Raw genomic sequence first — 27,677 nt, 5'->3', positions numbered from 1 at the left:
GGCCTACCATTACGAGCTGATTACAACCGAGTTTGTATTGCTCCCGGATATTTCGCCCCGGCTACGTTCATGCACCCGGAAGGACTTCGCGCCGACTCGTTCTTCCCCTGCTCGCTGCGTCGCTCCTCGCTGTGCACTGTGCTAAACTCGCTTTGAGCTTGTGCTACCACTCCATCTCGCCTGCTAGCCTGCGACTTGCCGTCGAACCCGCTCCCCCACCAGCCGGCAACTTCTCCTCGTCGTCAATCGGCGCGCCCTCCTTGCACCCTCGCCAACCCTCTTGGACTCCGCCCAGCTACTCGTACCGATCCAGCCATGGCACCCAGCTTGACACCGTTCGGCAACGCCGTCGTCGGCGCGGTGGGAGGCGTCTTCAGCGGGGCAGTCGTGTGCGTTCCCCTCGCTCTATCGTTGCAGGTCTCTCGAGCGCCAGACTGACTTCCCAGTGATTTCGCCGCAGCTACCCCCTCGACACGTACGTCCTGACGGCGACGGGATGCGACGTTCTTTCCCGGATCCATCGGCTAACTCCTCACGAAACAGCATCAAGACCCGTATCCAGACAGAACACGCCGCGATCGAAGAAGCGATTGCCAACTCGACTGCGCCGCCGTCGCTCAAGCGCTCGAACGCACCGCACCACCTCCCTCACCGGCATGCGACCGCGAGGCAGATGGCCCTGCGTATCTTCAAGGAGGGAGGAGCGCTGGCATTCTATCGCGGATTCGGAGCGAACATGCTCAACACGTTCTCGATGCAGTTGTGAGTCGAGGCGGCTGTACACGGATCGAGAGGAGCGCTTTACTGAGGAAGGTCCTTTCCCCCGCAGCGCCTACTTCTACTTCTACACCCTCGTCCGCTCCACCTACATCAAGAAGTTCCCTTTGCGGAAGATGACGACCGCGTGAGTAGCCCGCCTGTCGTTCTTTTGGCGAGAGCTCACCTCGTCTGCTTCGCAGAACGGAGCTCGCTCTTGGTGCGATCGCCGCAGCGATGGGTCAGATCTTCACCATCCCCGTGAGCGTCATCGCAACGCGCCAACAACTCGCCAAGAAGACGCTCTCTTTCCGCAAAGCGATCGCCCACATCCTCCGCGACGACGGCATCACCGGCTTGTGGCGCGGCCTGAAGCCCAGTCTCGTCCTCTGCGTCAACCCCGCTATCACGTACGGCATGTTTGAGCGCCTCAAAACTATGTTGCTCAAGCCTGGAGAGAAGATGACGCCGTTCAAGGCGTTCCTCATTGGCGCAATGAGCAAGACTCTGGCGACTGTCGTGCGTTTCGCCTCTCCTCCTCCTCTTCTCTCTCGCTGACGAGCGTATCGCGCAGGTCACCTACCCCTACATCATGGCCAAGACCCGCCTCCAAGCCGGCAACGATGACGACGATGACACGCCCCCTGGCCAGCCCAAGGAGCGGTACAACGGCGCGCTCGACTGCCTCAAGCAGGTCTACGCGGAGGAGGGCTTCACGGGTTGGTACCAGGTTCGTCGGGGTTCTTGCGTGTGGGAGAGCGAGTGACTGACGAGTTCGGGTCGAGCAGGGCATGCAAGCGCAGATTACGAAGGCGGTCTTGTCCCAGGCGTTGCTCTTCGGCATCAAGGACGCTCTCGAAGCCTGTGCGTCGCGACTGAGCATGGCTTGGCTGTCTCGCTACCGCTGACGCTTATCCTTCGTCTCGCTTGACTTCTTGGCGCACAGACACAATCCTCTCCCTCGTCGCGTACTCGAAAGTCCGCGGATCGGCAGTCGGCTTGACGTCCATCTGATCACCTGTACTTCCTCTCCTCGCGATACACGACGGACCTTTCAGCCGACCGACCGCCGAAAAAAGACTGAGATATCGTAGACTTCTCCTTCCGGCCCGCTCTCCTTTCGAGCCGTATCCTGTTTGCTTCCCAGTAGTTCCGATGTGTCATGCGAGTTGTTTATTGACTGTCGCCCTTTCCGCAAGACGAGGTGCGGAGCTCTCGCTCGACTCGGACGAAGAGGTTTCTATCACGGCATTGTTTTTGCACGAGAGGAAGCACAGCCAGCGAGGTTCGAGTGAAAGGCAGGAGGAGGAGAGAAACGCATACGCATGCACACATGACCGGGAAGTTCGCGGAAAAGGAAAGATGGGAGGGGAATATAGTAGGTGTTGCGGGAGAGGGAGAGGGAGGAGGGCGTCTAGGCGAGTCCGGCATCGACCATAGCCTGCGGAAGCGAGCAAGTCAGCGAGAGCTTGGAAGGGAGAAAGGGTGAGGAGGAGGACGCACCTTCTTGAGCGACGAGCCGAGCTGGGCGGGCGAGTCGACCATGATGACGCCGGCCTTCTCGAGCGCCTTGACCTTGTCCTCGGCCTTGCCCTTGCCGCCCGAGATGACGGCACCGGCGTGACCCACTGCGAGAGGGAGAAGCGGGCGTCAGCGGATTGAAAGGCTGGAGAAGAGACAGTCGGGACGCACTACGACGGCCTGGAGGAGCGGTGCGGCCACTGCGCGAGCGACTCGGCGAGTCAGTAGGCGTCGTTGAAAAACAGAGCGAACGGCGACGCACGCGATGAAGCCGACAACAGGCTTCTTCTGGACGTTGTACTTCTCAAGGTACTCAGCCGCCTCCTCCTCCATCGAACCGCCAATCTCGCCGATCAAGACAATACCCTTGGTCGCCTCGTCCTCCATGAAGACCTTGAGGACATCGATGTGCTGCGAGCCGGGGAAGGGATCGCCGCCAATTCCGACGCAGAGAGACTGGCCGAGTCCGATCTTGGTCGTCGCGTCGACTGCCTCGTAAGTGAGCGTGCCAGAGCGCGAGACGACACCTGTTCAACCGGCGAGTCAGCGCCGTATCTGGGAGGGGTGAGGACGAGCGAGACGCACCGACGGATCCAGGGGTGAAGATGTTGCCGGGCATGATGCCGATCTTGCAGCCGCCGCCGTTGGGCGCAGGAGCAATGATACCAGGGCAGTTGGGGCCGACAAGGCGAGACTTGGTCTGCCTGCGGAGAGCTTGCGCGACCTGCCGGGATGGAACGTGTCAGGAAGCAGTATCGAGCGGAAGTACGCAAGGAGAGGTGACGCACCCGGACCTCGTCTTGTTGAGGGATGCCCTCGGTGATGCAGACAATCAAGGGGATCTCCGCCTCGATAGCCTCAATGATGGCGTCGGCAGCGAAGGGAGGGGGAACGTAGATGACGGTCGCATCCGGCTTGGTCTTGTCGTTGGCCTGCAAAACCGTTCGGCGCGGTCCATCAGCATTCAACGCAATCACGCGAAGAAATAGCCCGGACGTGCGAACGCACCTCCCTGACGGAGCCAAAGACGGGGAGACCAAGGTGCTCGGTGCCAGCCTTCTTCGGGCTAACACCGCCGACAAGCTTCGTGCCGAACTCGAGCGCCTCCTTGCAGTGGAAGGTAGCCTGTGCAAGAGAATGAATGGCAGGTAAGCGAGGTCTCAGGGTGCCGAGCGAGTGAACCGCGGTGCGGAGTGTCGGAAGCCGAATGGAGCGAGACGTACGGTCTTGCCGCTGTTGAAGGGGAAGCAAGTATGTCAACTCATCTGTCGCTACACCCCACACACCCGCAAGCGAAGCTCCCACGGATGCTCGCGACTCGTCGGGTCTGGAGAGAAGCGGGACGACGCACGTAAAGCCCTGGCAGATGACGGTCGAGTCTGGGCGGAGGCGGAGGTTGGGGACAGTCTGGTCGTACAGGCTCGAGCTGCTCTGCTGCGCGCGCGACGTCGCAAACGCCCGTCGCGGTGCTGCTGGACGAGGAGGAGGGCCGATGAGCTCGTTTCTCGCGCTTTCAACGGGCGTGGGCGGGATTGGGTGGCTCACCTTGCTTGAGAATGGAGCGTGCTGCGAGTCTGACAACCATCGTGAGCGTGAGAGCGTGAGGAAGGCGACCAAGTCCTCGTGCGCTCTCCGGGGTGCGCCGGAAGTTGACCCGCAACTTGTCACTCTCGCACAGCTCGAAACGACTAGATGGACACAGCATTGCAGTCTTTGTACAGGCAGGGACACGGACACCGCAACTCCCGCCGCCGAGCGAGCCCTCGGTCTCCTCCTCGACTCGCTCTCGCCAATCCTCAACTCGCTCCCTTCAGCACACACGCTTGAGCTCGCCATTCTTGACCGAGTACCACCATCCGCTGATCTTGTCCTTCGAGTCGGGATGGATCAGCGGGTGGTTGCGGAGGTACTCGACGTCGGCCTTGACGCTCGTGTGCTTGCTGTCCTCCTTGAACTCTTGAAGCGCGAGCGCATCGATCAGAGCGTGCGCAGACTCGGGCGTACGGTGCTTGAGCGTCGCTTGGATCACGGGCGTGCTGGCGTGCGAATAGCCACAGTCTCTGCGGACGACGGAACGGGTCAGCTCCGGCTTCTCTGCTTACACACGACCTTGGCACGCACTCGTGGTGGATGAGGATAATCTCGCGTGTCTGGAGGGCTGTGCAGAGAGCAGGGCGTCAGTTAGCTGGGTTGACGAGACGAAGCGGGTCAAACGAACCTTCCTGCGACCCAATCAAGCTCCTCAACGCATCCGCCGCCCGTCCACCGCCGTTCCTGCTCGACAAACGACGTCAAACGACGCTGAGAGTCGGTTGGAAGCGAGCTGGAGACGCACCGGATGATGTGGGCGTCGCCGACTTCGAGGCCGGTCATGGCGTTTGGGTCGAGGCGGGCGTCCATGCTGTCGCGCGTTGTCAGGATCATCGTCAGCGTCGTCATTGAGCCCCACGAGCTCCCCGTGAACGTCGGTGGCTCCACTCCTCCTCCGATCCTCCTCCTCCCTTTCCCAACTCCCCCTCGACACTTACCAACAAATGATCGCGATCCCCCTCCTCGGCATCAAATGCAGCTTGCCCTTCTCGCCGACCAGAACCGGATACGTCTTGATAAAGTTGCTGTTGTTGACCGCGAGTTCAGTGTCGGCGAACGACTTGCCCTTGAGGTCCGGTTGGGTCTGCGTGCTCGAAGAGGGGAGGCGTGTGGGTGTCAGTAGGTGCACAAAGACGGGGAAGCGGAGCTACGAATCCTGCGATGACCCCGGCAGCCGTTAACCGCCAGAGAAAGCCCCGCATTGCCAACGACTCGCGAGGAGAGAACGCAACGCACAGCAAACTTCGCTGCGGCAGTCTCGGCCATAGAAGCGATGTGAGAAGCCATAGTTGGTTGTCTGTGAGCGTTTCGACCAGGAAAAGAGCGAGACGGAGGTGAAGAGGCGTCTCTCGAAACTGACGTCGCGGCAAGCGGCGGACCTTGGGAAAGCGACCGACGGCGCTCGCGGGCGCGTTTCGCTAGCTGGCGGCTGTTAGGTTCTTTCAGCGTGTTCAGAGCGACGTTGGCAAGCGAGCAAGCGCACTGGGAAGCTGAGGGAAGCGAAGGAAGCGGCGAAAGGTCGAACCGACCTTCTTTGGGCTGTTTGGCTTTCCTCCAAGCTCGGCGACGTGCTGAGAACGCCGCAGGCAGCCCCAAAACCTATTGAACGGATGCGTATTGCACACGCGAGACCCAGAGTGTACGTATGTCGACCAGCGGTGAGCGGGACTAGCAGACGAAGAGAAGGTTGAGGTCGAGCGGGTGCGAGCTGTTGGCGCGATGGAAAGCGTTAGCAGCGTATCGCCAACGTTCAGCAACATCCAATATCGCCCGCGGTAATTCCCGGAGAGAGCGGCTGGGCTTTATTGCCGGAGAGGCGAGAGAATCGCAACGCACCAAGCGAGCTGCGGCTTCTGCGAGTACTTGCCCTGTAACTCGTCGCGAACCGTATTGAGCAGCTGACTGCAGAAGTGGAACGAGAAGGCGCGAGAGTCAGCGATGTTTGACCGAGACCGGCGAAACTTGGCGGGACGGAAGACACACAGGTAGTTCTGCTGCGGGTACTTGGTGAGGGCCTGTGTGGTGCGTGTGCATGGACAGATAGGAAGGAGAGAGGCGAGAAGAGGCGAAGTCAGGAGGTCAACAGGGAGAGGAGAAGGCCATCAGCCTCAAACGCTCAAGCGTTCGGAGAGGGAACGAAGCACGAGGGAACGGCACGCACAGTGATAAACGCGTAACTCATCGCCCCAGTTGGCTGTCCCTGCATGCTCGTGTCGGCTGACGTTTGTCTGCGCACGCAAGGAAGTCAGCGGAGGCGAAAATCGGTGCCGGGGCCGCGCCAACGCACGTATCCTTGCACCCACTCCAGCTGATGACGTCCGCATTGCTCGAGCGCGTCTGCTTCATGTACTCGGTGGCCTTGTCACCGTTCATGATGCGCTTGCCGACTCCCATGACGCTCTTGAAGACGCCGCCCAAGTCGCCGCGCATATACGACGTCGCGGCGCCAAGTGCGCCCGAGCCGGCGTCCATGAGCATGCTGCAAGGACGATGGGTCAGTCGAGAAAGGAGGAAGACGCAGAAAGCGGACGAACTTGGGCTCTTTCAGCACGCCCTTGGTCGAGTACATGTACGGCAGGTCAAGCGCGGAGCCAGAGTGGCACTACAGAGATCGACGAGTCAGTGACATCCCCACACGCATTTACGAGCGAACGCACGCAGTCAAAGATGGCGGTCAACCTGCAACCCTGCGGGAGGGGCGTGACGAGCAAGCGATGCATGTCGTTGTCGACGATCGTGCCGGCGACTTCGTGGTCGAGAGGGTAAATGTTTTCGTCGTAGCCGTCCTCCTCGTCGCCTTCCGTCGCTTCTTGCTGCCCGCCGTGGCCCGAGTCTGCAGAGGAAGGGTGGCTGAGTCCTCGTTCGCCAAAGAGCAACTCCCGCATTGGCGAATAGCGTGAGACGAAAAGACGTACAATGGAAGAAGAGCGCATCGTTCGGCCGCGCGTCCTTGACGAGCCACTGCATGCCGCGAATCTGCGAAACGACCGCAAAGTCAGCCCGCTCCTCGCTTCGGACCGCAGCCCGAGCACGTACGATGTTCGCACGTGTCGGCAAGCTCATCTGCGTCGCGTCGGGCGTGTCGAGCAGCATGACGATGTCCTCCTCCTTGTAGTTGTATCGCTCGCACAAGAATTTGGCCATGTTGCGGGCGTCGTTGTGGCAGCCGTTCAGCTGGTTGCGCGTGCCTGCGAGAGCGTCAACAAGTCAGTGAGCGTTCCTCGGATCTTGGCAGACGCGATTGCGTACCGGTGTCTGCAGGAGGAGACAGACATCAGCGAAGATCTCCCTGAAGCCGCGAAACCGGACGCACAGTTGATTCCGATGCACAAAGCCTTCCTCCTGCCCGACAAGTTTGAGTAGTACTGGCTCTGATCGCCGGTCGGCGTGCTGTGCATGGCGAACTGGCCGCCTTGGTACTGCGAGGGAACGTTGTACTGCTGCTCCTGCGCGCCGTAGTGCGTCGGCGGCGGGCCGAGCGGAGCGCCGTACTGCTGAGCATACGAGTTCTGTCCGCCAAACTCGGGAGGAGCGTTGTACCTGCTCGGAGAGATCGTCAGCGGGACCTTCGACGAGGCGAAAGAGGCGAGAACGCACTGGTACTGGTCGTGGTGCGGGTGCGGCATGCCCTGGTTGTAGTCCGAAGGGGGAGGACTCGTGTAGCCCGTGTTGTACCCTCCCTGGCCTCGATACTCGTCGTATCCTCCTCCGCCGTACTGGCCGGGCGGCGGACCGGGGGGAGGAGCGTAGCCACCCGGACCGCCGCCGTAGCCACCTCCTCCATAGCTGTCTCCTCCGTACCCGTAGCCCTGAGGCGGTCCAGGCGGCGGGGCGTAGCTGTGAGCCGATGAGAGATGAGCAGGTGTGGGGAGGGAGTGAGCGGAAGGAAGCGGGCGCACCCCTGGTTCTGCTGGTAGTGCTGCTGCTTGTGAGCGTGGTAGTTTGCTCCTGGGTACGACATGGCAAGCTGGAGAGCGAGAGCAAGTGAGAGGGAGAGGGTCGAGGTGAAAGAGGAGGACGAGGTCGAGACCTTGGCGACACGGTGAAGCCCGGTGCTTTCAAGCAGTAGAATGGAATGCAAGCAACTCGCGAACAAGGCGGGCGAGCAACCCGTGCGGAAATACGGGTATTTTTACAAGACTCCTCCTCGTCGAACTACACTGCATCGACTTCGCCGAGGTAGACGACACCCTCCACGCCGCCCGACGCCAGTATAGGCTCCTTCGGCGACCACGCTGTCGAAATGACGGTGCCGGTGTGGCCAGGAAGCTGCGAGAGGGAGAAGCGAGAGAGTCAGTGCCCCGTACAAGCTCTGCAAGGACAGCGCGGGCTCGATAGGTGCAACACGCGCCATCCACACAGGCGAAGGGCGACCGACGAACGTACCTTGTACCGGATCTCGCCCGTCATCGTGTCCCACACCGTCAACGCCCTGTCCGCCCCTCCCGCCGCAACCATCGTCCCGCTCTGCCCCTCGCTCGTCGGGTGCCGACTAAAGCTCGCCTTTCTCAGCAGCTGCTCGAAGCCCGCCGGCGCGCCATAGAAGCTCCGCACCAACCGCGGGTGCAGAGTCGGGTTGGTGGTGTTGATAGTCGGCGCGAAGGGCTGGACGGACCGGAGGTGGAGGGTCGAGTCCATCGCGCACGAGAGGAGCTGCGAGTTGTTGGGCGAGAGGGCGAGCGAGGTCACGGTGTCTTGGTGTGCGCGGAGGGTGTACGAGATGGCGTGCGAGGTGAGGGAGAAGACGTGGATGTCGTTGTCGAGGCCGCCGATGAAAAGAGATTGGCCGTCTTCCGACCATTTTACCTGCGGTGAAGAGCGAGTTAGCGGGTTCTGCACAGTCAATCAAGCAGAACCAGCGAGCAAATCGCCTGTAGGTTCAGCCAAGCGAGACTCGAACGCAAACTCACTGCCGTGATAGGGTATCCCAGCTCGACCACCTCGATCTCCTCCTTCGCATCCTCGCTCCACACCCGCACCGTCCCATCATCGCTTGCACTCGCAATCAGTCCCCGCCCAACTCCTCCCCGCTGCACATCCACCGAGTTGACGATCCCCTTGTGTCCTCGGAATCGTCGTATCGCTTCGCCAGTCTTCAAGTCGAACAGGAAGAGAGTGTGGTCGGTGCAGCCGGCGACGAGGGTCGAGGAGGAGGTGAAGGCGATCGAGGTTGGCGCGCCCTTGCCGAGTCGCAGGACGCCGTAGCTGTGCGCGAGAAAGAGGTCAGGTCGCGGTGAAAGCTTCAGCAGGGCCCAGGGATGCACGCACTTTTGGCACTCGCCGTAGACCCTCCACAACAAGATGGTCTTGTCCGCCGAAGCGCTCGCAAGGGTGTCGCCGTCAGGCGAGAACGCCAAGTCCAACACCTCTGCACCGTGGCCCTGTAGCGCACACAGCGTCAGCACGCGTCTGCATCTCGCGGAGTCGCGACCAGGACGAGGTGGAGAGAGGCTCACCCGCAAGCACATGATGGGCGCCTGGAGACCGCTTGTCCGCTTGACCGTCTGGATGAGAGCGCCCTTGTTCGACCCTGCCTCTGGCGCAGCGACCACGAGCGTCTGCGCATTCACCTCCTCGTCCGCCATCCGCTGCCGCTTGATGAGCGCCGCAGAGTCCTGCCCTGGTCGCTTCGACACTGCGCGTAGCGGATCTGGTAAGCTACCGCGACGTCTTCAGCCAGTCAAGTGCACGCACTGGTGGTGTGGGAGAGTTGCGGGTGAGGTTGACCTTCGCGTAGGAGGAGGCAGGCGGTTTGGCACTGGCCACACCGCTCACTCGCCCAGGATGGCTGCTGAGTGTGCCCAGTCGCCTCAGATTGACTAGGCAAAGCTGCCCAGCTAGCACCTGGACCGCCCAATCCTGCTGCCGTCGAGGTCCGCCGCTGCTCCTCCAGGCGAGCGTGATCGACTCTCTCGCTTCCTATGCGGGATGGAATAGGTTGCAGGTGTACGAGACGTCGCTGAAGGACTCCGGCAGCCATGCGCGAACCCGCCCGCCCCGGACGCTCGCCAATCCACCCGCTCGCACCTCCTCAGCCGGGCCTTGTCCTCCTCGTCCCTCTCTGCTCTCGCTTGCATACTGCTTTACCTCTTCCAGCCTTGCTGTGCAAGCTATCTAATCCCACCAACTGATCTATACGCTCCTTCCGACCCTTCGTTCTCGCTTCTCTCGCCCGCGCCATGCACTTCTCCTTCCTCTCCCTCTTCGCCCTCGCTCTCACCGCAACCGGCGCGACCGCGAAGTCTTCCTCGACTACGACCAAGCACGTCAAGACCTGCTCGCCGCCGAAAAGCGACTACCTCTGGAACGTCCTCGCCAACAAGAACCGTTCGTCTACCCCTCCTTTCCTCTTTCCTCCTGGCTCTGCTGATCCAGTCTGTCCGAACAGACAACATCGGCTTCCAGACTTCCTCTGCGACGCATGTCCGACTCGCGACCCGCGTGACGGACAAGGTCAACACGCATGAGAACCTGTTGTGGAACGTCGTGCCCGCTTCGAAGGGCGTGCATCACACCGAGTGCGTCCCCTTACCTCATAGCGTCTACAACACCGTGCTGACTAGTAAACGAGCAGGACGACGACCGGCAAATGCCTGACCAGCCACGGCAAGAACGCCGCCGTCACCCTCGGGTCCTGCAAGTCTCCCTCCGCCGCCGTTCGTCCCCGTCCCCATTCCCTTTTCCTCCGCTTCCTCGCTGATGGCCTGTTGCATGCGCAGTGGGAAATTAGCTGCACCAAGTGTGGCAAGACCGCTTGCGGTGACGAGTTTGCGGACGAGTGTCTCGTCAAGAGCAAGACGCACAAGGGACAGTGTATTGCGCGAGTCGACGGCGCGCGTCCTGCGTTCCTTCTCTCTGTCTGAGGAAGCGCTCACGTTGTGTGCGCAAGCAGGGCCTCCGCGAGCTCCCTTGCGACGCCAAGTCGAAGATCCAGCTCTGGGACTTTACGCTCGCTTAACCCGTCCCCATCTCTCTCGCTGCGCCTCTACGAATGAACGCAGCTGGTCCTGCGCTCCTCTCCGTATACCCATACCTCGCAATCAAATCTCGTCTGAGCTGATCGCGGTACCGAAAGAGGGGGATTGCAAGCGACGAACGATGAACGCAGTTACAAACAAGCTTGACGATTAGGCCAGGACTAGGATTATGAGAGCGTATGTACAGCACGATTTAAAGCGGTGGTAGGTGTGTCGGTGCGGATTAGATCTCGCGCGAAGGACCGGCGAGGGCCGACATCATTGCCGTGTTGTTGATGAGGCCGTTGTCGCCTGCTCCGCCTTGTCCGCCACCGAAGAGGTTCATCTGCGCATCCTCCAGCGTCAGCATAGCTCCGCAGAAAGAAGAAAGGGAGAACGCAGACGCACCGGCACGAAGATGACCTTGGATCCCGCCGTCTTGGCCATACTCTGCAGCGCCTCGAGCTGGCGGATCTGGATCGCCGCGCTCGAACTGAGGATGTCGGCTGCCTCGCGCATGAGACGCGCCGAGTCGACTTCGGCTTGGGCGGCGATGACTTTCGCTTCGCCCAAGCGACGCTGCTGGGCGGCGGAGGAGAGCGAGGCTTGGAGCTCGGGAGGGATGAGGACGCTGCGGGTCGCCAGATCGTCAGTCGTGACGGCATGAGGGAATGAAGGGCAACGCACTCCTTGAGCAAGATGTTCTCGACTTTGACGCCCCAGCGCTCCGTAATCGCCTCGACAAGCTCCTCAATCTCGCTCGCGACGGCCTCGCGCTCGGTGAGGAGCGACTGGAGGTTACGACCACCGATGACGTCGCGGAGCGTCGTCTGCGCGCGCTCGACGAGGGCCTTGCGGACGTCGGCGACTCCAAACGCGGCCTTGTACGGGTTGATGATGTGCTATCAGAGAAACGGGGGCCGGTGAGCGTGTGAAGACTCACCGAACAGAAAGGGCTGCGCACGTAGATGATGACTGCCTCGACTTGGACCGTCAGGTTGTCCTTGGTCAAGACGGACTGGTTCGGCAGCTCGACGACCTGAATCTGCACGTTGACCGTGTTCATCCTCTCCGAGAACGGGTTGATCTTGACCAACCCGGGGTCGACAGCGCGGTAGAACTGTCCGAAGCGCGTGACGAGTCCGACGTGGCCTTGGCGGACGGTCTGGGGAGTGAGAAGGTCAGAGGAGGTCTTGTGGCGCGAAGGAGGCGGACGCGCACCTTGTAGGGGTTCGGGCAGAGGATACCTGTCAATCAGCAGTGTCAGCCTCGGGAATTAGCAGAGGGAGTCAGAAGGCGAAGCGACGAACAGCACGGGATCGAACCGAGAGTTCCGGCGAAGCCACCCTGCGACGGGCAAAGTCAGCGAGACGTTGCGAGAAGCCTCGAAGGATAACTCACGAGGCAGTTGATCATCGAGCCGTAGCAGCCATGCTCGATGTCGCTGACGGGAAGCGTCTGTCGTCGTCGAAGAGGTTAGTCGGCGGCTCGAAAACAGGCAGGCGGAAGCGGGAACTCGCCTGGGCGTAGGACTGTTGCATGTCGGCCTTCCTGAGGGGCTGAACCTGGACAAGACCGCTACGAAAGGCGCCGAAACGAGAGTCAGCGGTGGGTCGATCTGCAGGGGCGAGGGAGGACTTGCGGCGCATCCCTCGTCGTCTGGCGGGTTGGGTGGTCGCCCAAAGTGGGAGATCCGTTTGGGTGGTCCATGTGCATGACTGGGGCTTTGAGCGGGTCGTCGTGGGCGTGCGACATGGCGAGTTGATGGATTGTCGAGGGATGCGCGTGCGAGGGTGGGAGTTTCGCTGGGTGGCTGCTGGTGGGCAAGAGAGTCAGTCTGAGTCGTGTCTGAGAGTGTCCTGAGCTGTACTCGCCGTTGTCCGCGTTGTGTACGAGTGCAAGCCAAGTCCCTTGACCGACTCGAACAAGTGGGGCCAGTGGCGGTGCCAGGCGCCGAGTCCCGGAATAGCTCCCGCTAATCAACGGATTACAACTCGCTTTGTATTGCAAAGGATTACCCTCTCACCATTACAACTCAGCCATACCCCCGTTGTATTCCTGCTCCCTTACAAACTTCCAACAGCCCTCTCCTCGTTCGCGGTCGGTTCGGTAGCGAGCAGCAGAGTCAGAAGCCGTAGCAGCAGCAGCAGCAGTCCACACAGGTGCGTCCCTCGCCGTCGCCGCCGCCCACCTCGCTGTTGCCGCCTCCCCCTTTTTCGATGCCTCGCGAGGGGACGACAGCTGACCCTGTGCTTGCTTTAACACTCGCTACCGCCTTCTGCGACCTCGATACTCGTCCTCGACCATCCGCGCAACCCGACCGTGCCGCCGTCGCTGTTCTCTCGACCCCTCGCCCCGACCTCCCTTTCCCTCATCTCTCCGTGTTCTTTCGACTCGCCAACTGCTTCCGCTGCGCTACTGACCCTTGCGAACGATCTCGCGCCCACTCTGCTCCGACCGACACACCACCCACTCCGTACGCCTTCTCTCGACCGCCCCTCTCGCCTGCCCGCTCGACAACTCCGTCTCGCTCGCTCTCCCCACACACTCACGCTGCACCTCACCCAAGCAGAGAAGAAAGAAGAAGAAGAGAAATGGCGTTCGCCCAGCCCTTCCCGATGAACCGCCGCGGCTGCTTCGTCTGCGGCAAGCCCGGCCACATCGCCGCCGCGTGCACCTCGACCGAGAGGCTCTGCTTCAACTGTGGCGTGAGTTCTACCTTCAGATGTCGTGTGAGCAGAGGGGCTGAATGAGCGATGTTGCGGTTCCGCAGGAGCCTGGACACGAGTCGAACGCTTGGTACGTTCTTCCCCCCCTTCTTCTCGCTCTTCCTTTCGACGCGAATCTGACGAGTCGTGACATACATGCAGCCCGAACCCGAAGGTGTCGGACAACAAGCAGTGCTACTCGTGCGGCGGAATGGGCCACCTGGCGGCGTGAGTCTGGTAGCTCGCTCCTTGCGATCTCTCGAGCGTGACGTTGCTCGAGGCTCGCTCTTTGGAGTTTCCCGAAGACTGACAACTGTTGCTGTTGCAGTGACTGCCCGAGCATCCGCGTCGCGTGAGTCTCACCTCTCTCCTCGTCGCACGCCCGGAAAGACTGAACCCTTCTCTCCCCGCAGTGCCACCCTCAGCGCCGCGGGCCCGAAGTGCTACAACTGCCAGCAGTTTGGCCACATCGCCCGTTCGTGCCCCAACGCCACCGTCGAAGCCGGCGCCGGCGTCGGCGTCGACGGCGTCGCTCCCGTCGCGCCCGTCCCCGTCGCGGCTCGTCCCCTCGGCGCGCGTGTCGGAGGCTTCGCTCCTCGCGGTGGGTTCCGTGGTGGATTCATGGGCGCGCGTGGTGGATTCATGGGCGCTCAGGTGGGTGGTCGCGGTGCGTTTTCCTCGCTCTCCTCTCGGAACTCTTCCTTCGCTCGGAAGCAGGTACTGATAGAGGGTCGGCACGTGCGTACAGGCCGCTGCTACGGATGCGGCGGGTTCGGACACGTCGTCGCTACGTGCCCGACGGCTGCTGCTTTCGGCGCGCCCCGCGGTCCCAAGACGTGCTACAAGGTGCGTCTTTCGCTCCTCTATCGCTCGCTACAATTCGCTGACGTCCCGTACCTCCTTGTGTGTAACTCTACAGTGCCAGCAGGAGGGCCACGTGCGTTCCTCTCGTTTCCGTCTGCCACCTCTACGCGCCGCGGCTGACTCCTCCTCGCTCGCACAGATCGCCCGCGACTGCCCGCTCAACGCCGTCCCCGCCGAGACCGCCACCATCGCCTAAGCGCGCTCGCCCTCTCTTGCCCTTCCATCCTTCTTTCTCGTGGCAGACTGGCGTGCGGCTGCAGGAGGAGGAGGTCGTCCCTTGTTTCTTCCTTTCCTCGAGTCGGAGTCGTCGGATCCTCTTCTCTCTCTCTCGTTTCCCCTTGCAATTATTTCCTTCCACCTCGAGACTCTGCCCGCGGGACGAGTGAGAACGTTCTCCGCCGTCGGCATGCGGCACGATCTCGGTTCGCTTTCGACCGTGCTCGCCCTCTGCTTTCTCTTCCTCCCGCTCTACTGGCGCGAGGATGTCCTCAACGACGGTGGTCAACGACCCGCCTCGACCCGCTACAAGACCCGTCTACACAGGCGGCTCGCTCGCTCGAATCGTTACTTCGAACCAGCTCTTACCAACCGAGTCGCTCATCTCGCAGCGTGGAGGGGCTACAGAGCTCCGAGAACGGGAAAGGGATGGATTGGAAGCGGGGTTGACAAGGCAGGTGGTCGATGAGAAGGGACGCAGGCCGGCGGATGGGGGAGAAGCGGAGGTGGGAGAGGGAGGGGTCGAGGAGAGGGACGTGGTGCTGACGGATGGGAAGGAAGGTGTGGCGGAGGAATGGACGTTCCCCGATGGCGGTTGGAGAGCTTGGAGCGTCGTGTTCGTGCGTATTTTCACCTCGAGTGCTGGAGGAGGAGGAGCAAGTTGACCTTGACTCCATCTCTCGCTTCGTCCACAGGGATGCTGGTTGTGCGCTTGTAATGTGCAGGGGTACGGAATGGCGTGGGGCGCGTTGGTGGGCGACCTGCGGAAGAACCACCATCCCTCATCTTCCCTCGCGACACTCAACTTGATTGTCGGGCTGTTCAACTTTGTGAGTTCGATTTTCGGTCCACGAGGCTTCCCCAGGGTCGACTGCCTCGCCGCGGAGACATGCACGACATAGCGCTCCTCGTGCTCACTCTTCACACTACCTCGCAGGGCCTCAACGCCTCTCCGTTCATCACCGGCCGACTAGGCGAGCTCTTTGGTTTCAAGCGCATGATTGCCATCGGCATCACCATCTCGATCTGCCTCCTCGTCATCTCCGCCTGCGCCGTGAACTCCCTCCCGGCCCTTTTCGTCTGCCAGGGCTTCCTCCTCGGCTGCGCGCACGGCATCTCCCTGCCGCTGTTCATGACCCTGCCATCGCAGTGGTTCTCCAAACGACGAGGGTTGGCGACGGGAGTGGTTGTCTCAGGCGCTGGGTTCGGAGGAGGTGCGGCGTCGCTCATCTTGCGCGCAATCCTCCCGTCGCTCGGGTACCGGTACTCCCTCCTCGTCTACGCGGCGATCAGCACCGTCACGTACATCATTGGATGGTCCCTCCTCAAGGTCCGGAAACCGCCCCTCCGCGCCGTCCCTCAACGCTTCGACACCAAAACTGGGCTTCCTCCCGGCATCTGGCGCGACGGCGCCTTCTACAGCCTGATGGCGTCCGTCTCCATCGGTGTATGGGGCTTCCTCTCGCCCTTCTACTACCTCACCGAATTCACAACCAAGAACAACCCCTCGCTCGACCCAAACTCGCTCGTCGTCGCCGTTCCCCTCATCGTCGCCAACTTTGCCCTCGCCGTCGGCCGCGTTGGTGCAGGCCTTTTTGCAGACCGGATCGGGCCAGCGAACGCCATGTTCCTTACGTTCTTCGCCGGCGGGATCCTCCAGCTCGCTTTCTGGAGTCAGCTCGGCGAAGGACAGTTCGGCGCGACCATCGCCTTTGCCGTCTTGTTCGGCCTCTTCGGCTCGTCCTTCTTCCTCCTCATGCCGGCAGTCGCGTCGCAGCTCTTTGGCCTGCGAGGACTCGCAACCATAACGGGATGGGTCGTGACGAGCCAGTCGCCGGGACAACTCGCAGGAGCGACAGTCGCTGGTGTCGTTCTCACGTCCGCGGGTGGGTACAGCGGAGTCGCCTACTACGCAGGAGCGATGATGCTAGGCGGCGCAGCGCTCATTTTACCAGGTTCGTCGCCCTCCTCACCCTCTCTCGCCGGACTCCGCTCACATCTTCGCCTCCCTTAGCTCGCTTCATGCGTGAGCGGAGATTATTCGCCCGCTACTAGAGCATCGTAGAACTATTTATCGCGCCATGTAGATCTTTATTCTTGTTGCATTCGCTAGACGGCCTCATCGACGTCGCCGCTTCGTTCTCTTGCCGTCTCGCCGCTCACTCGCTATGGACGAACGAAACAAGGCTACACGGCCAGAATCACTGCTAGACTCGGATAGACCCGCTTGCCACCCCGTCCTGCGCGACGTCGTCCTCCTCGACGCCATCTTCAGCGAGGCAAGTCCCTCCCGCGCTTCGTTCCCATCGCGCTCGCTGACCGCTCGAGTGCTCGCAAACACCAGCTCGAGCGCTACGACCTCGTCCGACTCGCTGGCGTCTCAACCCTGTGGGCGGAGGTGGCGCAAAGGCGCCTCCTGCTCGATGTGAGGTGCGAGTCGGCTAGGAGCGTTGAGGCGTTCCGAAGGCTCGTGATGCACAAGGAAGGCGGGTACGGGAATCGAGTACGCGGATTAAGCCTGACGAGGTGCGTTTCAATCCGTCAGAGAAGCGAGGCGCCTGCTCAGCTTCCTCCTCCTCTCGCAGACCATCTCTCTCGCTCGTCCCGATTCTCCCGACTTTCACGCCCAATCTTACGCACCTCGAACTCACGCCAAGCGCCAACATAAGCGACTCTCTCACGCTCGCTACTCTGCTCTTGCACCTCCCACGACTCGAGAGTCTGCGCATCAGCGGACAGGACCTGCGAAGTCGGAGACGCAGGCTTGTCGACTTCGAGCCGGAGGGTCATGTGGGACAGGCTCTGAGGCTCGTGGCGGACGAACTGGAGCGAAGTGGGGAGAATGCGCCGCGGCTGGAGCTCAAGTCGCTCGTTGTGCGCAACACGCCGTTGAAGCTGTCCTCGGTCGACCACTTCCTCGAAGTTTGCGGCGGTCGTCTAAGGCAACTCGCCCTTGAGGGCTGCGGCATCGACTGTCGTGCGGTCCTTCTTGCCGAGGAGTTCTGCCCCGACCTTCGCGAGTTCCGCCTTGATGCCATCGTCTCGACTTCCGCACCTGCCGCCACGCCCCGCATCCGTCGTCCGCCCATTGAGCTCCTCCGCGACGCACCCGTCATGCTCTCTTCCCGCCTTACAACCCTCCATCTCGCCTCCCTCCCGCATCTCCCCGTCTCGACCTTCTCCCTCTTCTCGACATCTCACCACGCCTCCCTCCGCTCCCTCTCCCTCGTCCACTGTGACCTTACACCCGCGCACCTCTCCCACTTCACGAGCATCACCCGCCTCCGCCTCGTCGACTGCCCAACCATCACCTCAGTCCCCGCCTTCGTCGATACCGCCTTGCGACCGGACTTGGGCGCCGGCTGCAACGCGCTTAGGTCGTTGACGGTGCTGGGGAAAGGCGGGAACTTGCCGTTGCGCAATTTGTGGGAGCTGGCGATGCTTGGACGGGTGGACGGGAAGGGCGGGCTGGCGAGGCTGACGGTCGACAGCACGAGCGCCTCGGACTCACTGTTCAATGGTGCGCTCTTCCCGTCGTACCCGACAGGATTGTGCTGACTATGTGATTTCCTTCCAGTGGGCGGCATCGTCTTCTCCCTCCCAGCCGGCCTTGGTTCGCCAATGGCCTCGACGCTCGCCAATCCGCACATTCCCTCAGCACTCCCTCAGAACCTCGCTCCACCTCCTCATCTTCAGCCCTACCTCGCCACCGGCATTCTCTCCGCCGACCTCCCGCCTCTCGCCCTCCTGCAGACCCTTCTCGCCGCTTCAGACCTCGAAGAGCTCAGTCTTTTCGGCTCAGCACGCGCCGACTCGCTCGCTGCCGTCACGCACCGTCGATCGTCCTCGGTACCGCTCGCGGAACACCTCGCCGACCTCGCGCGACAATACGTCGGAGGAGCGCTGTCTTGCCTGCCGCTCATCGGTTGGCTCTTTTCGCCTCTCGGTTCGGCGACCTCGACTTTTCCTCCTCGCAACCCGCCCGTCCCGTCTTCAGCTTCTGCACCGGACGTTGACTTCCAGCTTGCCGCGAAGATGGCCTTCGCAAGTACTGGTCTTCCTACGCCGCCTGCGCTCGACCTGCCCTTCCACCCCCCTTTCCCCTCGCCCACCTCGACTCAAGCGTCTGACGCATCGCTTCCGACCCGTCGCGGCTGGCTCAAGCGCCGACTGAGCCGCGTCGAACCGGCCGACAAGCCATCGCCGCCGTCGACGAAGCGCTTACGGGCAGAAGAGGTGGAGTGGCTCGTCCAGGCTTCTCGCCAGTCCGGCGGCAGGCTCCGCAGGGTATACGTGTGATGTGATAGACGTCCCTCCTAGAATTGCGTGAACGAAATAGACTATAGAGAAGCTGGAACGGACGAGATAAGTTTTGCGAGATGCGAGAACTACTGAAGAGATGGAACTGCTGTGATAACCTGGAAGAGGACGACATCCGACGACAAAGAGAGTCCGACAGAAGAGGGAGAATAAGTGTCTGTAAGGCTAGGAGAGTGCTACACGGCGAGATCGAAGGTTTGGACAGTCGGGTCGTAGGATGCCGGTCCTTCGCTGCCGAACGCGGTAAGGAACTCGTTGTAGTCGAAGGTGGCGCTGTCGCCAAGCTGGACGTCGGTCGACGACGAGTAAGGCGCGCCGGCGGCATCGACCGTGGACGACAGAAGGCGGTCAAGCTGAACGTTGCAGGCGTTAGCGTCAGCTGCGACGGAGGGCGGGAAGCCAACACACCTGCTCGAGCGAGAGCTGTCCACTAGCGTCCGCCGACATGCCCAAGCCAAGCGCATCACTGTCGAGACCGCTCAAGCCGTCGATAGCGTCCAAAGATGCGACCGAAGTCCAGGGATCCGAAGCGAGGTAGTTCTGAATCGCGTCGGCTGTGTCGCCCTGAAGGGTTCCGAGTCCGCCAGGATGGAGCGGTTCCTTAGCCAGCTGGGCGCTGATTTCGGGCGGAAGGACCGTGATGACCGCTGGAGCAGGAGGCTGGTCGGCGGAAGTGCTGGCGCTGGGCTGTTGCGTGACGCGCTGGGGATCAAAAGCGTCAGCAACTGCGCCGGAAAAGCCGCGCCTGAGAACAGTCCGACACACCTTCTTCGACTCCCGAGTCTCGCTGATCGAGTTGGCCATCGAGGACCGCCTCCGCTTGCTCGCCGCAACATTCGCACTCGCCGTGCCCGCCGGAGAAGCAGCATTCTCGCCGGCCTTGTCCGCCACCGCCGCTTCCGCAGACGCGCCCGAGGCCGACGGAGTAGGCGGAAGCGGAAGATCCTTGTTCCGCGGCGTATTGTCCAGCGACGTACTAGTCCGCTGCGTCGTTGGAGGAGGGGGCATGCTCCCCTCCGCCGCAGCCGAAGACGCCCTTCGAGGCCTGCCCTTGTCCTTGTCCTTACTCAGCTGACGCTTGGCCATCTCGAGCTGGGTCTGCTGACTCGCGACGAGCGAGGCGCGGTATCGGTTGTAGGCTTCGGTCGTCTGCTGGAGCCGGTCGGGGTTGTAGTTGAGCGCGTTGGGCGAAAAGGATTGGACAGGTGAAGTGGCTGTAGCAACTCGCGAAAGGTTAGTGTCCGCCCCGTGAAGAGCGAACGAGCGAAACGTACCTTGTCCCGTGCTAGCGGGCGTTCCAGGCGTTCCGACGCTAGGCGAATGCGGCAAGACATGCCGGCTGTGGATCTGCTGAGCATGCACGCGAGCCTGCGCCATCCTCGCGTTGATCTCGGCCTGCTGCTCCTGCTGACGCTGGAGCGCCTGCGCATGCGCCATCGCGCTCTTGTGGCGGCTCGAACGACGAGTCCCGCCGGGCGTAGAGGCTACTTCGTCGGTTGGAGCCGAGGGTTCGCGTACTGAGCGGATGGCGGGTTCAGGCTGGGCCGAGGGAATGCTGGGGTTGTCCGGCTGACGAAGCGGGATAGGTGGTCGAGGTGCGTTCGGCTGAGACGGCGGGTGCTGCTGTTGCGGATCTTGCGCATACGTGGGCTGAGCGACGACGGAAGGTCTTCGCTGAGGCGGAGGCTGCGCGCCGGCATGGAAGGACGGTCTTCGACCCTGCGCCTGCGCCTGCGCCTGCACGTGCGCCTGATGCGCCTGCGCCTGCGATCGAGCCTGCGCATGTGCATTCGCCTGCCTCTGCATCGCCACATCGACCGCCGCCGAGCTAGCCTGGACGAACGACCTCGCCGCTGCGGGATTCGCGTTGCGCCCCGCCGCACTCGCCTTGGCTCGAAAGACGTCCCAGAAGACGTTCCACCATTCGTAGAGGAAGCCTTGGTCTGTCTCGATCTGGACTTTGGCGGCGGGAATACGGAGGGCCGAGTATTCGCCGCCGGTTGACGAGCCAGAGATGTTGCGCGAGTTGGCCTGCGAAGTCCGTTTCGAGGGACTACCCGGCCCGCTCGCGTCCTTCGCAGGACTAGGCGCGCCGTCCTCGTCGTCCGTCGCTCCTCGACCCGACCCGTCGAAGCCAAAGTGCGTAGCGGTCGAGGCGGTGCTGGCTGTACTTTCGACCGTATCGGCGTTTGTAGGACCGGCATCTGCACCGAACGTGTCTTTTCGAGGCGAGATGGGCTGGGAAGGCGGAGGACCGAGAGGGAGAGGGGAGAGCGCGGAAGGGGAAGTGAAGAAGAGCGAGCTGTTGCCCGAGGTCGCTTGGCGGAGTCGAGGGCGTGGGAGGACGTAGGACCGGCCGGAGGAGGGAGAGTGAGTGGGGATGCTGGGTGAGTCGGAGAGAAGCGCGGCGGCGGTCGAGAGGAAGCCCGCCTTTTGTAGGTAGTCGAGCAGGTAGGCGCTGCGCAAAGGAGGAAGGTCAGCGATCGCGATCCGCGCCAGCAGACACAGTCAACGCACTGGAAGCGCAAGCGCTGGTCCTCATCTTCGTGCAAATCAAACGGCTCCGCCGCCTGCGGCACCGCTCGCTGGGCATGATGCTGAGCCATTCCCTGACTCTGTTGCTGCTGTACCGGCACCGCCGTGTACCCATTCCCAATCGTCTGCAACGGCGCAGAGACGGGCACGACTTCCTCGTCTTGCCTCGCACTCGCGAACCGCCGCTCTTGCTCGGGTCGGCGCGCGAGGCGCGCGCGCACAGCGTCTGCGTGCGCATGAGCTCGACGGCGCTGCATCTCCTCGTTCTCTGCGTCACTGTAGAAGTCGCGCTGCTGCTGCTGCGACGCTTGTTGCGGCTGAGCGTGAGGAGGATGTTGAGCGGGAGGCTGGGGATAGGACAATTGGCGTGCGTGCGGGTTGGGCGATATTTCGTGCGCAGGGTGCGGAGCGTGCGGAGAGAGGTGGTGCGGGCGAGTCGGGCTGGGGTTCGGATGAGGAGGGGCGTAAGTCGCTTGCGAGTTCGAAGGATGAGAGGGGAAGGGCCCGCTGGGCTGCTGCTGGCGCTGCGGAGGATGGGGATGCTGCTGATAAGGTGACGGTCCCGGTTGAGGATAGGTCGCAGGCGAGTTCGAGTAGGGCGAAGGCGCAGGATGCGAGTAAGGAGTGTGAGGAGGATGGGGAGATGGGTCGGGTTGGGACTGCTGCTGCTGCCGCGCCTGCATCTGCTGCTGGTGTTGCTGATGCTGCATGTGAGGCGACGGCGCAACGTTCTGCCCTCTTGGCGTTGTATGCGGCGACGCCTGTGGACCGTACGGATTCGACGAGACGACGACCGACGGTGGACGCTGCGGGTGGCCCGGATTCTGCACCTGACCCTGCTGAGTCCCGCCATACGCACTCTGAACCGGTCCATCCTGCATCGCCGCCGAACCCGACCCCATCTGGCCCAGTGCGCCTCCTTCAGCCGCACGACTTCCAGGTCGTATAGACTGGGTGAACCCGGCGTGCTCGGCGTACGCAGGTCGCTCGTAGTGACCCTGTGCGGCTGTCGGTGCGTACGAGGCCCTCATCTGCCCATGCGAGGGTCCAGCGACCGCGGCAGGTCCTCCTCCGCCGCCGTTGCCCGCAAACATCCCTGGTGTTCGCCCGTACTGCCGCACTCTAGTCCCTTCGAGAGATCCGCAAGCAGTCACCACAAGTCTACCAGCGCACTCGCCGCCTCGTCGGCGTTACTGGACCAACCCTCGAGGATCCGAAATGGAGCGCTGCTCGCTGAAAGCGTCCAACCGAGGCTTCCGCGCCGCTGTGCGGTCAGGGCTGGGTTGGAGATAGACTGTGCGCCGTGATCGACGACGTTTGAGCGCGCCAGGCGGCTTGCGAGCGGTGTTGCGGCGTCGAGCGCACGAGCGGGTGTGGTGTGGAGGAAGAACGGGCGCGGCGGCGAGTCGTGCGAGCGCTGGTGCGGGTGTGCTCGTCGGTGGTGTACACGCAGCGTGAGCCTGTCGCTGGCTTGTCCAGAGCCACGAGCTGGACGAAACGAAACGAGACGAGCTGCTTCTTCGTGCGAACGAGTCGAGGCTTCCGGCAAGAGCTCCTCCCTCCTTGCGCTCTAGCTTTCTACTCGGTGCAGCAGTGCTTGCTCGTCGTCCACTCAAAGCTAGCAGTACAGCCCAGCGAAGCACCCGCAAGTCCGCTCGAAGCAGCCACCCTCGCAACTCCGCTTCCTCGAGCGGCAAGTCTTGTCAAGGAAAGGCGCCTGACGACCGCGGGCATGACGACCCGGCAGGACTTGCTATTGACAACGAAAGAGGGGCAGCGCAGGATAAAACGACCGACCGGAGAGCACACACAGATAGCGAGAGCGAGCGAGAGAGTACAGAGCCGAGGCGCGCGGGGGGATGAACGAATAACGGGTTCGAGGGGGATGGTAGAGACGGACAATGACGATAGACGAACGAGGCGAGGCGAGAGAGACCGGATGCGAAGGGGAGAGTCGCGGTCGACGAGGTGTGTGTGTCGAGGCGGGGTTGGATGTGGGTTTTGCGAAGGCGGAGAACGGAAAAGGTCGCGGCGACTGCTGGGTGCGGGATGAGTGCAGTCGGCGCGAGCTTTCGAGGGTATCGAAGGAGTCTAGGGATCTGGGGGTTGGCACAAACAAGGGCGGGAAAACGGATGGCGGGAGGCAACGGCGACGACGAACAACCTAGACCTAAGCGACGAAGACGACGACGACGGATTTGCTGGAAGCGAGGCGGTTCCATGCGTTGAGAGAGATGCGAGGGAATGCGGTGACTGCGGGTTTTTTGCGAGGGAAGGTGGGTGGGCGGGAGGCGGGACTTAGGCGGCGCTGACGCCGTTCCAGCTCCAGGTCGGCTCGCCTCCGAGAGCAGGCAAGCCCGCGCCGCTCGTCGTCGGGCTCGCGAGCGCGCCAGGGAAGAAGTCAGGCGCGGTAGGCTGGAAAGCCGGGCGGCCCATCGCCATCGGGGGCGGGAGGCTCCTTGGCGGCCCGCCAGCGCCTCCGAGCGAGAGACCCGCAAACGACTCGTCGAGCGGCATGCCAGGCGGAGGCGGGGCAGTCGTGTAGTTCCCGCCCATGCCAAGGTCCGGGTGCGGCTGCTCAGTCCACTTGCCGCCTCCGATACCGCCGGGACCAAACGCGTGAGGCTGGTAGCGGTCCGAGAAGCCGTTCGGCGACGGTCGTCCGCCGTCGGCAAAGTCGACGCGCTCGTAAGGCGAGGCGGTGGGCGGCTGGACGAGGTACGACTCGGGGCGGATGGCCGTGTAGGGGGAAGGCGAGTGCGAGTGGACGGCGGGGTAGGCGGGCGCGAAGGGAGGGTGCGAAGCCTGGTGGTGCGCGAACGAGCCTGCGCCCGGACCGGCAGTCGGGGGAGGAGAGAGCGGCATCATGCCGGCCGGTGCAAACGCCGACGAGAAGGACGACGGCGAGACGCGAGAGTACGGGTTGCTGCCGCGCGGCGGCTCAGACGACGAAGGCGAAGCCGCCGACTCGAGCGAGGTCATCGAGCCAGTGAGGGCTGCGGAGCGAGCGAAAAAGTCGGAGCCGGCCGTCGAGTTGCTGTGGCTGCTCGTTCCGCTGTTGTTGCTCGTCGAGTTGGACCCGTTCGACGAGTTGCCGTTCTTGACGAGGTCGAGCACCTCGGACTCGCTCAAGCCGGCAGCGTTGGCGACGGCACGAACGTCCATCCTGCTGCTCCCGTTCGCGCCAGCCGAGTCCCTCGACGACACCCCGGCCGATTGAGGGCCGCCACTCCCGGTACCGTTACCGCCGACAGCGCTCGCAATCTGCTTGATAGTCGAGTTGTCCTGCCCCTGAACCATCCGCCAGACCGCGTCGAACGGCACACCCAGCGCGCTCGCCAGCTTGCGAACGTGCTCGACCTGCTTGTCGCCCTGCGAGCGACCCCACGAGAGGCGGATACGCGACTTGCCGTGGATCGGGAAGTCGTTCATCTTGGCGATGGCGAGTTCGGCGTCTTGGCGGCGGACGAACTGGACGAAGCCGCAGCCTTTGCCGGGCGGGATCTTGCAATACGTGATCTCGCCAAAGTGGTGGAAGAACGACTGCGAACGTCGAGCGAGTCAGCAATCGCAAGCTAGTACTCGCGAAGGAACGTGTCGCACCCTGAGCGTCTCCTCGCTGATGCACGCCGGTAGACCTCCAACGAACACTGTCGTGTTGTTCGGGTCTCCACCAGGCGGGACCGAGCCAGCCGGGATGTTGTTCCTCCCCGCTCCACCACCTTCACGCTGCGCGCGTCCTCCCTGACCAGCGCCGTTCGACCCAGGTCCTCCGCTTCCAAGCGAGGGCAACATGAGGCCGTTCCCGTTTGGCGCCGGGTTGGGCGGGCCGTAGGGTGACATGGGCGAGGAGAAAGCTGCGTTGTTACCGTATGATGCGGAGGAGAGGGTTGGCGAAGCGTAGGGGTTCTCGGGGAAGCCATCGTTCTGCTGCGCGGCGGCCTGCGGCGGGTAAGGCGGGAAGTACCCCGGCTGCTGCTGCTGGCCCTGCGGCTGTTGTTGCTGCTGCTGTTGCTGGCCCTGCGCCGCAAAAGCCGTATCGCCGCTCCTCGTCCTCGTCCTCTCGCGCAAATGCGGCAATCCCTCAACCGCATTCGGTCCTCCCGACCCGCTCGCTTCCGAGATCCGGATCGTCCGGCCGTGGAGGAGCAAGCCCGAGTGCGAATTGGACCCGAGGTGCAGAGCGCGCTGCATGTCGGATTCGTCGGCGAAGCGGACGAAGCCGAAGCCGCGTGAGAGGCCGGTCGAGGGGTCGCAAAGGACTTTGGCGGACTTGGTCGAGGGGAACAGGGGCGAGAAGAGGGCCTGCACGCGTTCAAAAACGGTCAGCGAGACTCAGGGCGAGAGCGAGAAACACGAGAACGCACCAGCAGATCCGCCTCTCCAACTTCTCGCGCCAGATCTCCAACGAACACGCTGAATTCTCCGTCCCAAGTCGGCTGCGACCCAGGCAGCCCAGTACCCCAGTTCAACTTGAACGTCTTGCCGCTGCGGGGCATGAGGACTGGCGGAGCGGCGTTGAAGCGCGAGAGGGCGCGGCTTGCGTCGGTTGCTGAGGTGAAGGTGAGGAAGCAGTAGCCGGAGGAAGGACTGTGCAACGTTCGAGGACGCGGAGAGCGAGGAAGGCGTCAGTGACCCGTCCCAGTCTGGCCCGGAAGAGACGGAACGCACCTCGCCCCACGGCTCATCTTGACATTCACCACGTCCCAACCCATCATCGAGCAGCACTCTCGGACATACGCTTCATCCATCCAGACATCCAAGTCCCCAAGGTGAAGCGTCGCGCCCCTCGACCCGGCCGGTCCAGACTCGGGCGGCGAGCCGGCGACGCTGTTCGAGGTGGCTGACATCATGGACGATGCGACGGACGGCGGAGCGAGGGACGAGGGGGGGCTGGTCGAGGTGGGCGAGAGGAGAGGCGGCGGGATTGACGAGGCGGGCGTGTTGCTCGCGCTCGAGGTCAGGCCCGAGGCGGTCGCGGACGTGGTCGAGAGGAAGCTCGGAGGTTGGAAGAACGGGCTCGTCGCGCCAGGACCGAGTCGCGCGTTCGCGAGAGGCGGACTGGCGAAGCTCTTGGCCGTCGAGAGACGCTGACTCGCCGAGTGTTCGAGCGACCTCCGCTGGTAGTCGCGGAAGAAAGCCTGTTCGTCGTTGTTGCTGCTCCCGCTGTCCTCGCTGCCGAGCGACGAGAGACGCGAGCTGATGCCGCCTGCAGCCCGGCTCGGTTCTCCAGAGGGGACGAACGCCATCGAGCCTGGTCCGCCAAAGCCGGTACTGAGGACCGCTCCGTCCGATGCGGCCCTCGTCGTACGCTGCGCTGCGTCGTCTCCTGCACCGCTGAACGCGTTCGAAGCCCGGCTCGAACCCCAAACGTCGCCTTCCGCCTTGTACGACATTGAGCGCGAGGGAGCGGTGGGGCGCGGCGAAGATGCCGACGAGGGTGTTTGTTCGCCGTTTGCTTGCGAGGAGGCGGTCAGGGAAGGGCCGCTGGCGGAGGAAACGCCGTTGGGAAGGTCGGAGGACGGGGAGGAGGGGTGGTTCGCGGCGGACGTCTCGTCGGTTGCTGCTCCGCCCGCGAGTTGTTGAGCGAGTTGGGAAGGGTTCGACGGGGCGGTCGTCGAGTTAGGGGAGGACGAGGCGGGCTGAGAGGTGTGGTGCGGAGATGGATCGTCCGGGATCGTCGACGGCGAGGACGCGTCGCTGGAAGGGTGTTGTTGAGACGACATGGTTTCGAGATGCGAGAAGAATGCTGTGGCTGCGTACGAGCGCGCAGGACGCGTCGAGAGGGTCAGTTGAATCGCCAGAGCCGCCATCGGACGATAAGCCGGGCAAGACCTCGACGAGTGAGCTGGGAGAGCGAGCGGCGCACCTGTGTTGCTGATGCGGTGTTTGTGCGTGTGTGCGTGTACAAGTGAATGCAGGGCGTGCAAGTGCGCCTGGGTATCTCTGCGCCCGTGTTTGCGAGATGCCTTTCCCCTTCCCGCCTGGTTGGTGGGGTCACCGGGACGTCCTGGCGGGCTCGCTCGACGCGCTGGGCGTTCGCTCGGGGGTCCTAGCTAGCCTGTACACCGCCGTGGTCCAGTCGCGCGTCCAGGCGAGCGCGTAGGGTGCCGTCGTCGCGGGACGAGAGATGGGGTTCCGGTTGAAGGGGACAGCGGGTGATGAAGACGGCGGGCGGTTGCGGGAGGTGGCTGGGCGGCGTGGGAGGTGC

The 27,677-nt window shown here is 62.8% G+C and overlaps 12 protein-coding genes across 12 annotated transcripts; 5 read left to right on the top strand and 7 right to left on the bottom strand.

Moving 5' to 3' along the window:
• Positions 1 to 315: 315 nt before the first annotated feature.
• RHTO_01206 (peroxisomal carrier protein, adenine nucleotide transporter) lies at positions 316 to 1,770 on the top strand (the record flags this gene model as incomplete). Its single annotated transcript, XM_016414889.1, has 8 exons — positions 316 to 389; positions 461 to 475; positions 544 to 762; positions 830 to 904; positions 960 to 1,275; positions 1,331 to 1,486; positions 1,545 to 1,620; positions 1,703 to 1,770. The coding sequence occupies 8 exons, from the start codon at positions 316 to 318 to the stop codon at positions 1,768 to 1,770; spliced, it is 999 nt and encodes a 332-aa protein (XP_016273110.1).
• Positions 1,771 to 2,170: 400 nt separating this feature from the next.
• Positions 2,171 to 3,862, bottom strand: RHTO_01205 (succinyl-CoA synthetase alpha subunit; the record flags this gene model as incomplete). The annotated part of the gene is made up of 10 exons (XM_016414888.1): positions 2,171 to 2,197; positions 2,260 to 2,384; positions 2,449 to 2,477; positions 2,540 to 2,804; positions 2,863 to 3,001; positions 3,066 to 3,209; positions 3,286 to 3,402; positions 3,501 to 3,510; positions 3,629 to 3,746; positions 3,823 to 3,862. 10 exons carry the CDS (start codon positions 3,860 to 3,862, stop codon positions 2,171 to 2,173), a joined length of 1,014 nt encoding a protein of 337 aa, XP_016273109.1.
• A 225-nt stretch (positions 3,863 to 4,087) lies between these two features.
• On the bottom strand, positions 4,088 to 5,154 carry RHTO_01204 (carbonate dehydratase; the record flags this gene model as incomplete). Its single annotated transcript, XM_016414887.1, has 6 exons — positions 4,088 to 4,337; positions 4,399 to 4,435; positions 4,496 to 4,551; positions 4,613 to 4,678; positions 4,806 to 4,951; positions 5,104 to 5,154. The coding sequence occupies 6 exons, from the start codon at positions 5,152 to 5,154 to the stop codon at positions 4,088 to 4,090; spliced, it is 606 nt and encodes a 201-aa protein (XP_016273108.1).
• Positions 5,155 to 5,535: 381 nt separating this feature from the next.
• RHTO_01203 (metacaspase CasA) lies at positions 5,536 to 7,828 on the bottom strand (the record flags this gene model as incomplete). Its single annotated transcript, XM_016414886.1, has 13 exons — positions 5,536 to 5,575; positions 5,704 to 5,769; positions 5,851 to 5,882; positions 6,029 to 6,095; positions 6,155 to 6,346; positions 6,402 to 6,469; positions 6,525 to 6,700; positions 6,783 to 6,843; positions 6,904 to 7,055; positions 7,117 to 7,122; positions 7,181 to 7,407; positions 7,465 to 7,704; positions 7,767 to 7,828. 13 exons carry the CDS (start codon positions 7,826 to 7,828, stop codon positions 5,536 to 5,538), a joined length of 1,389 nt encoding a protein of 462 aa, XP_016273107.1.
• A 194-nt stretch (positions 7,829 to 8,022) lies between these two features.
• On the bottom strand, positions 8,023 to 9,452 carry RHTO_01202 (WD repeat protein, Prp8 binding protein; the record flags this gene model as incomplete). Its single annotated transcript, XM_016414885.1, has 5 exons — positions 8,023 to 8,136; positions 8,254 to 8,673; positions 8,778 to 9,072; positions 9,136 to 9,248; positions 9,324 to 9,452. The coding sequence occupies 5 exons, from the start codon at positions 9,450 to 9,452 to the stop codon at positions 8,023 to 8,025; spliced, it is 1,071 nt and encodes a 356-aa protein (XP_016273106.1).
• A 594-nt stretch (positions 9,453 to 10,046) lies between these two features.
• RHTO_01201 (Ricin B lectin domain protein) lies at positions 10,047 to 10,825 on the top strand (the record flags this gene model as incomplete). The annotated part of the gene is made up of 5 exons (XM_016414884.1): positions 10,047 to 10,194; positions 10,256 to 10,385; positions 10,442 to 10,523; positions 10,587 to 10,691; positions 10,760 to 10,825. The coding sequence occupies 5 exons, from the start codon at positions 10,047 to 10,049 to the stop codon at positions 10,823 to 10,825; spliced, it is 531 nt and encodes a 176-aa protein (XP_016273105.1).
• A 242-nt stretch (positions 10,826 to 11,067) lies between these two features.
• Positions 11,068 to 12,578, bottom strand: RHTO_01200 (stomatin family protein; the record flags this gene model as incomplete). The annotated part of the gene is made up of 9 exons (XM_016414883.1): positions 11,068 to 11,169; positions 11,232 to 11,454; positions 11,511 to 11,725; positions 11,788 to 11,988; positions 12,045 to 12,070; positions 12,134 to 12,170; positions 12,225 to 12,281; positions 12,344 to 12,401; positions 12,466 to 12,578. The coding sequence occupies 9 exons, from the start codon at positions 12,576 to 12,578 to the stop codon at positions 11,068 to 11,070; spliced, it is 1,032 nt and encodes a 343-aa protein (XP_016273104.1).
• Positions 12,579 to 13,042: 464 nt separating this feature from the next.
• Positions 13,043 to 14,591, top strand: RHTO_01199 (zinc finger, CCHC-type protein; the record flags this gene model as incomplete). Its single annotated transcript, XM_016414882.1, has 9 exons — positions 13,043 to 13,299; positions 13,396 to 13,531; positions 13,597 to 13,622; positions 13,694 to 13,759; positions 13,860 to 13,883; positions 13,945 to 14,198; positions 14,280 to 14,377; positions 14,451 to 14,468; positions 14,535 to 14,591. The coding sequence occupies 9 exons, from the start codon at positions 13,043 to 13,045 to the stop codon at positions 14,589 to 14,591; spliced, it is 936 nt and encodes a 311-aa protein (XP_016273103.1).
• A 754-nt stretch (positions 14,592 to 15,345) lies between these two features.
• On the top strand, positions 15,346 to 16,666 carry RHTO_01198 (MFS transporter; the record flags this gene model as incomplete). The annotated part of the gene is made up of 3 exons (XM_016414881.1): positions 15,346 to 15,441; positions 15,549 to 16,566; positions 16,626 to 16,666. 3 exons carry the CDS (start codon positions 15,346 to 15,348, stop codon positions 16,664 to 16,666), a joined length of 1,155 nt encoding a protein of 384 aa, XP_016273102.1.
• A 418-nt stretch (positions 16,667 to 17,084) lies between these two features.
• On the top strand, positions 17,085 to 18,910 carry RHTO_01197 (uncharacterized protein; the record flags this gene model as incomplete). The annotated part of the gene is made up of 3 exons (XM_016414880.1): positions 17,085 to 17,137; positions 17,197 to 18,131; positions 18,189 to 18,910. The coding sequence occupies 3 exons, from the start codon at positions 17,085 to 17,087 to the stop codon at positions 18,908 to 18,910; spliced, it is 1,710 nt and encodes a 569-aa protein (XP_016273101.1).
• A 197-nt stretch (positions 18,911 to 19,107) lies between these two features.
• On the bottom strand, positions 19,108 to 22,560 carry RHTO_01196 (transcription regulator; the record flags this gene model as incomplete). Its single annotated transcript, XM_016414879.1, has 5 exons — positions 19,108 to 19,284; positions 19,340 to 19,633; positions 19,697 to 20,145; positions 20,206 to 21,389; positions 21,449 to 22,560. The coding sequence occupies 5 exons, from the start codon at positions 22,558 to 22,560 to the stop codon at positions 19,108 to 19,110; spliced, it is 3,216 nt and encodes a 1,071-aa protein (XP_016273100.1).
• A 1,204-nt stretch (positions 22,561 to 23,764) lies between these two features.
• RHTO_01195 (mRNA binding post-transcriptional regulator (Csx1)) lies at positions 23,765 to 27,192 on the bottom strand (the record flags this gene model as incomplete). Its single annotated transcript, XM_016414878.1, has 4 exons — positions 23,765 to 25,009; positions 25,070 to 25,771; positions 25,834 to 26,056; positions 26,138 to 27,192. The coding sequence occupies 4 exons, from the start codon at positions 27,190 to 27,192 to the stop codon at positions 23,765 to 23,767; spliced, it is 3,225 nt and encodes a 1,074-aa protein (XP_016273099.1).
• Positions 27,193 to 27,677: the final 485 nt, after the last annotated feature.

This window comes from Rhodotorula toruloides (genome assembly GCF_000320785.1).
Source record: "Rhodotorula toruloides NP11 unplaced genomic scaffold Scaffold12, whole genome shotgun sequence".
NCBI lineage: Eukaryota > Fungi > Basidiomycota > Microbotryomycetes > Sporidiobolales > Sporidiobolaceae > Rhodotorula > Rhodotorula toruloides.
Note: the sequence above shows the minus strand (reverse complement) of the source record. Positions and strands in the feature narration are given on the sequence as shown.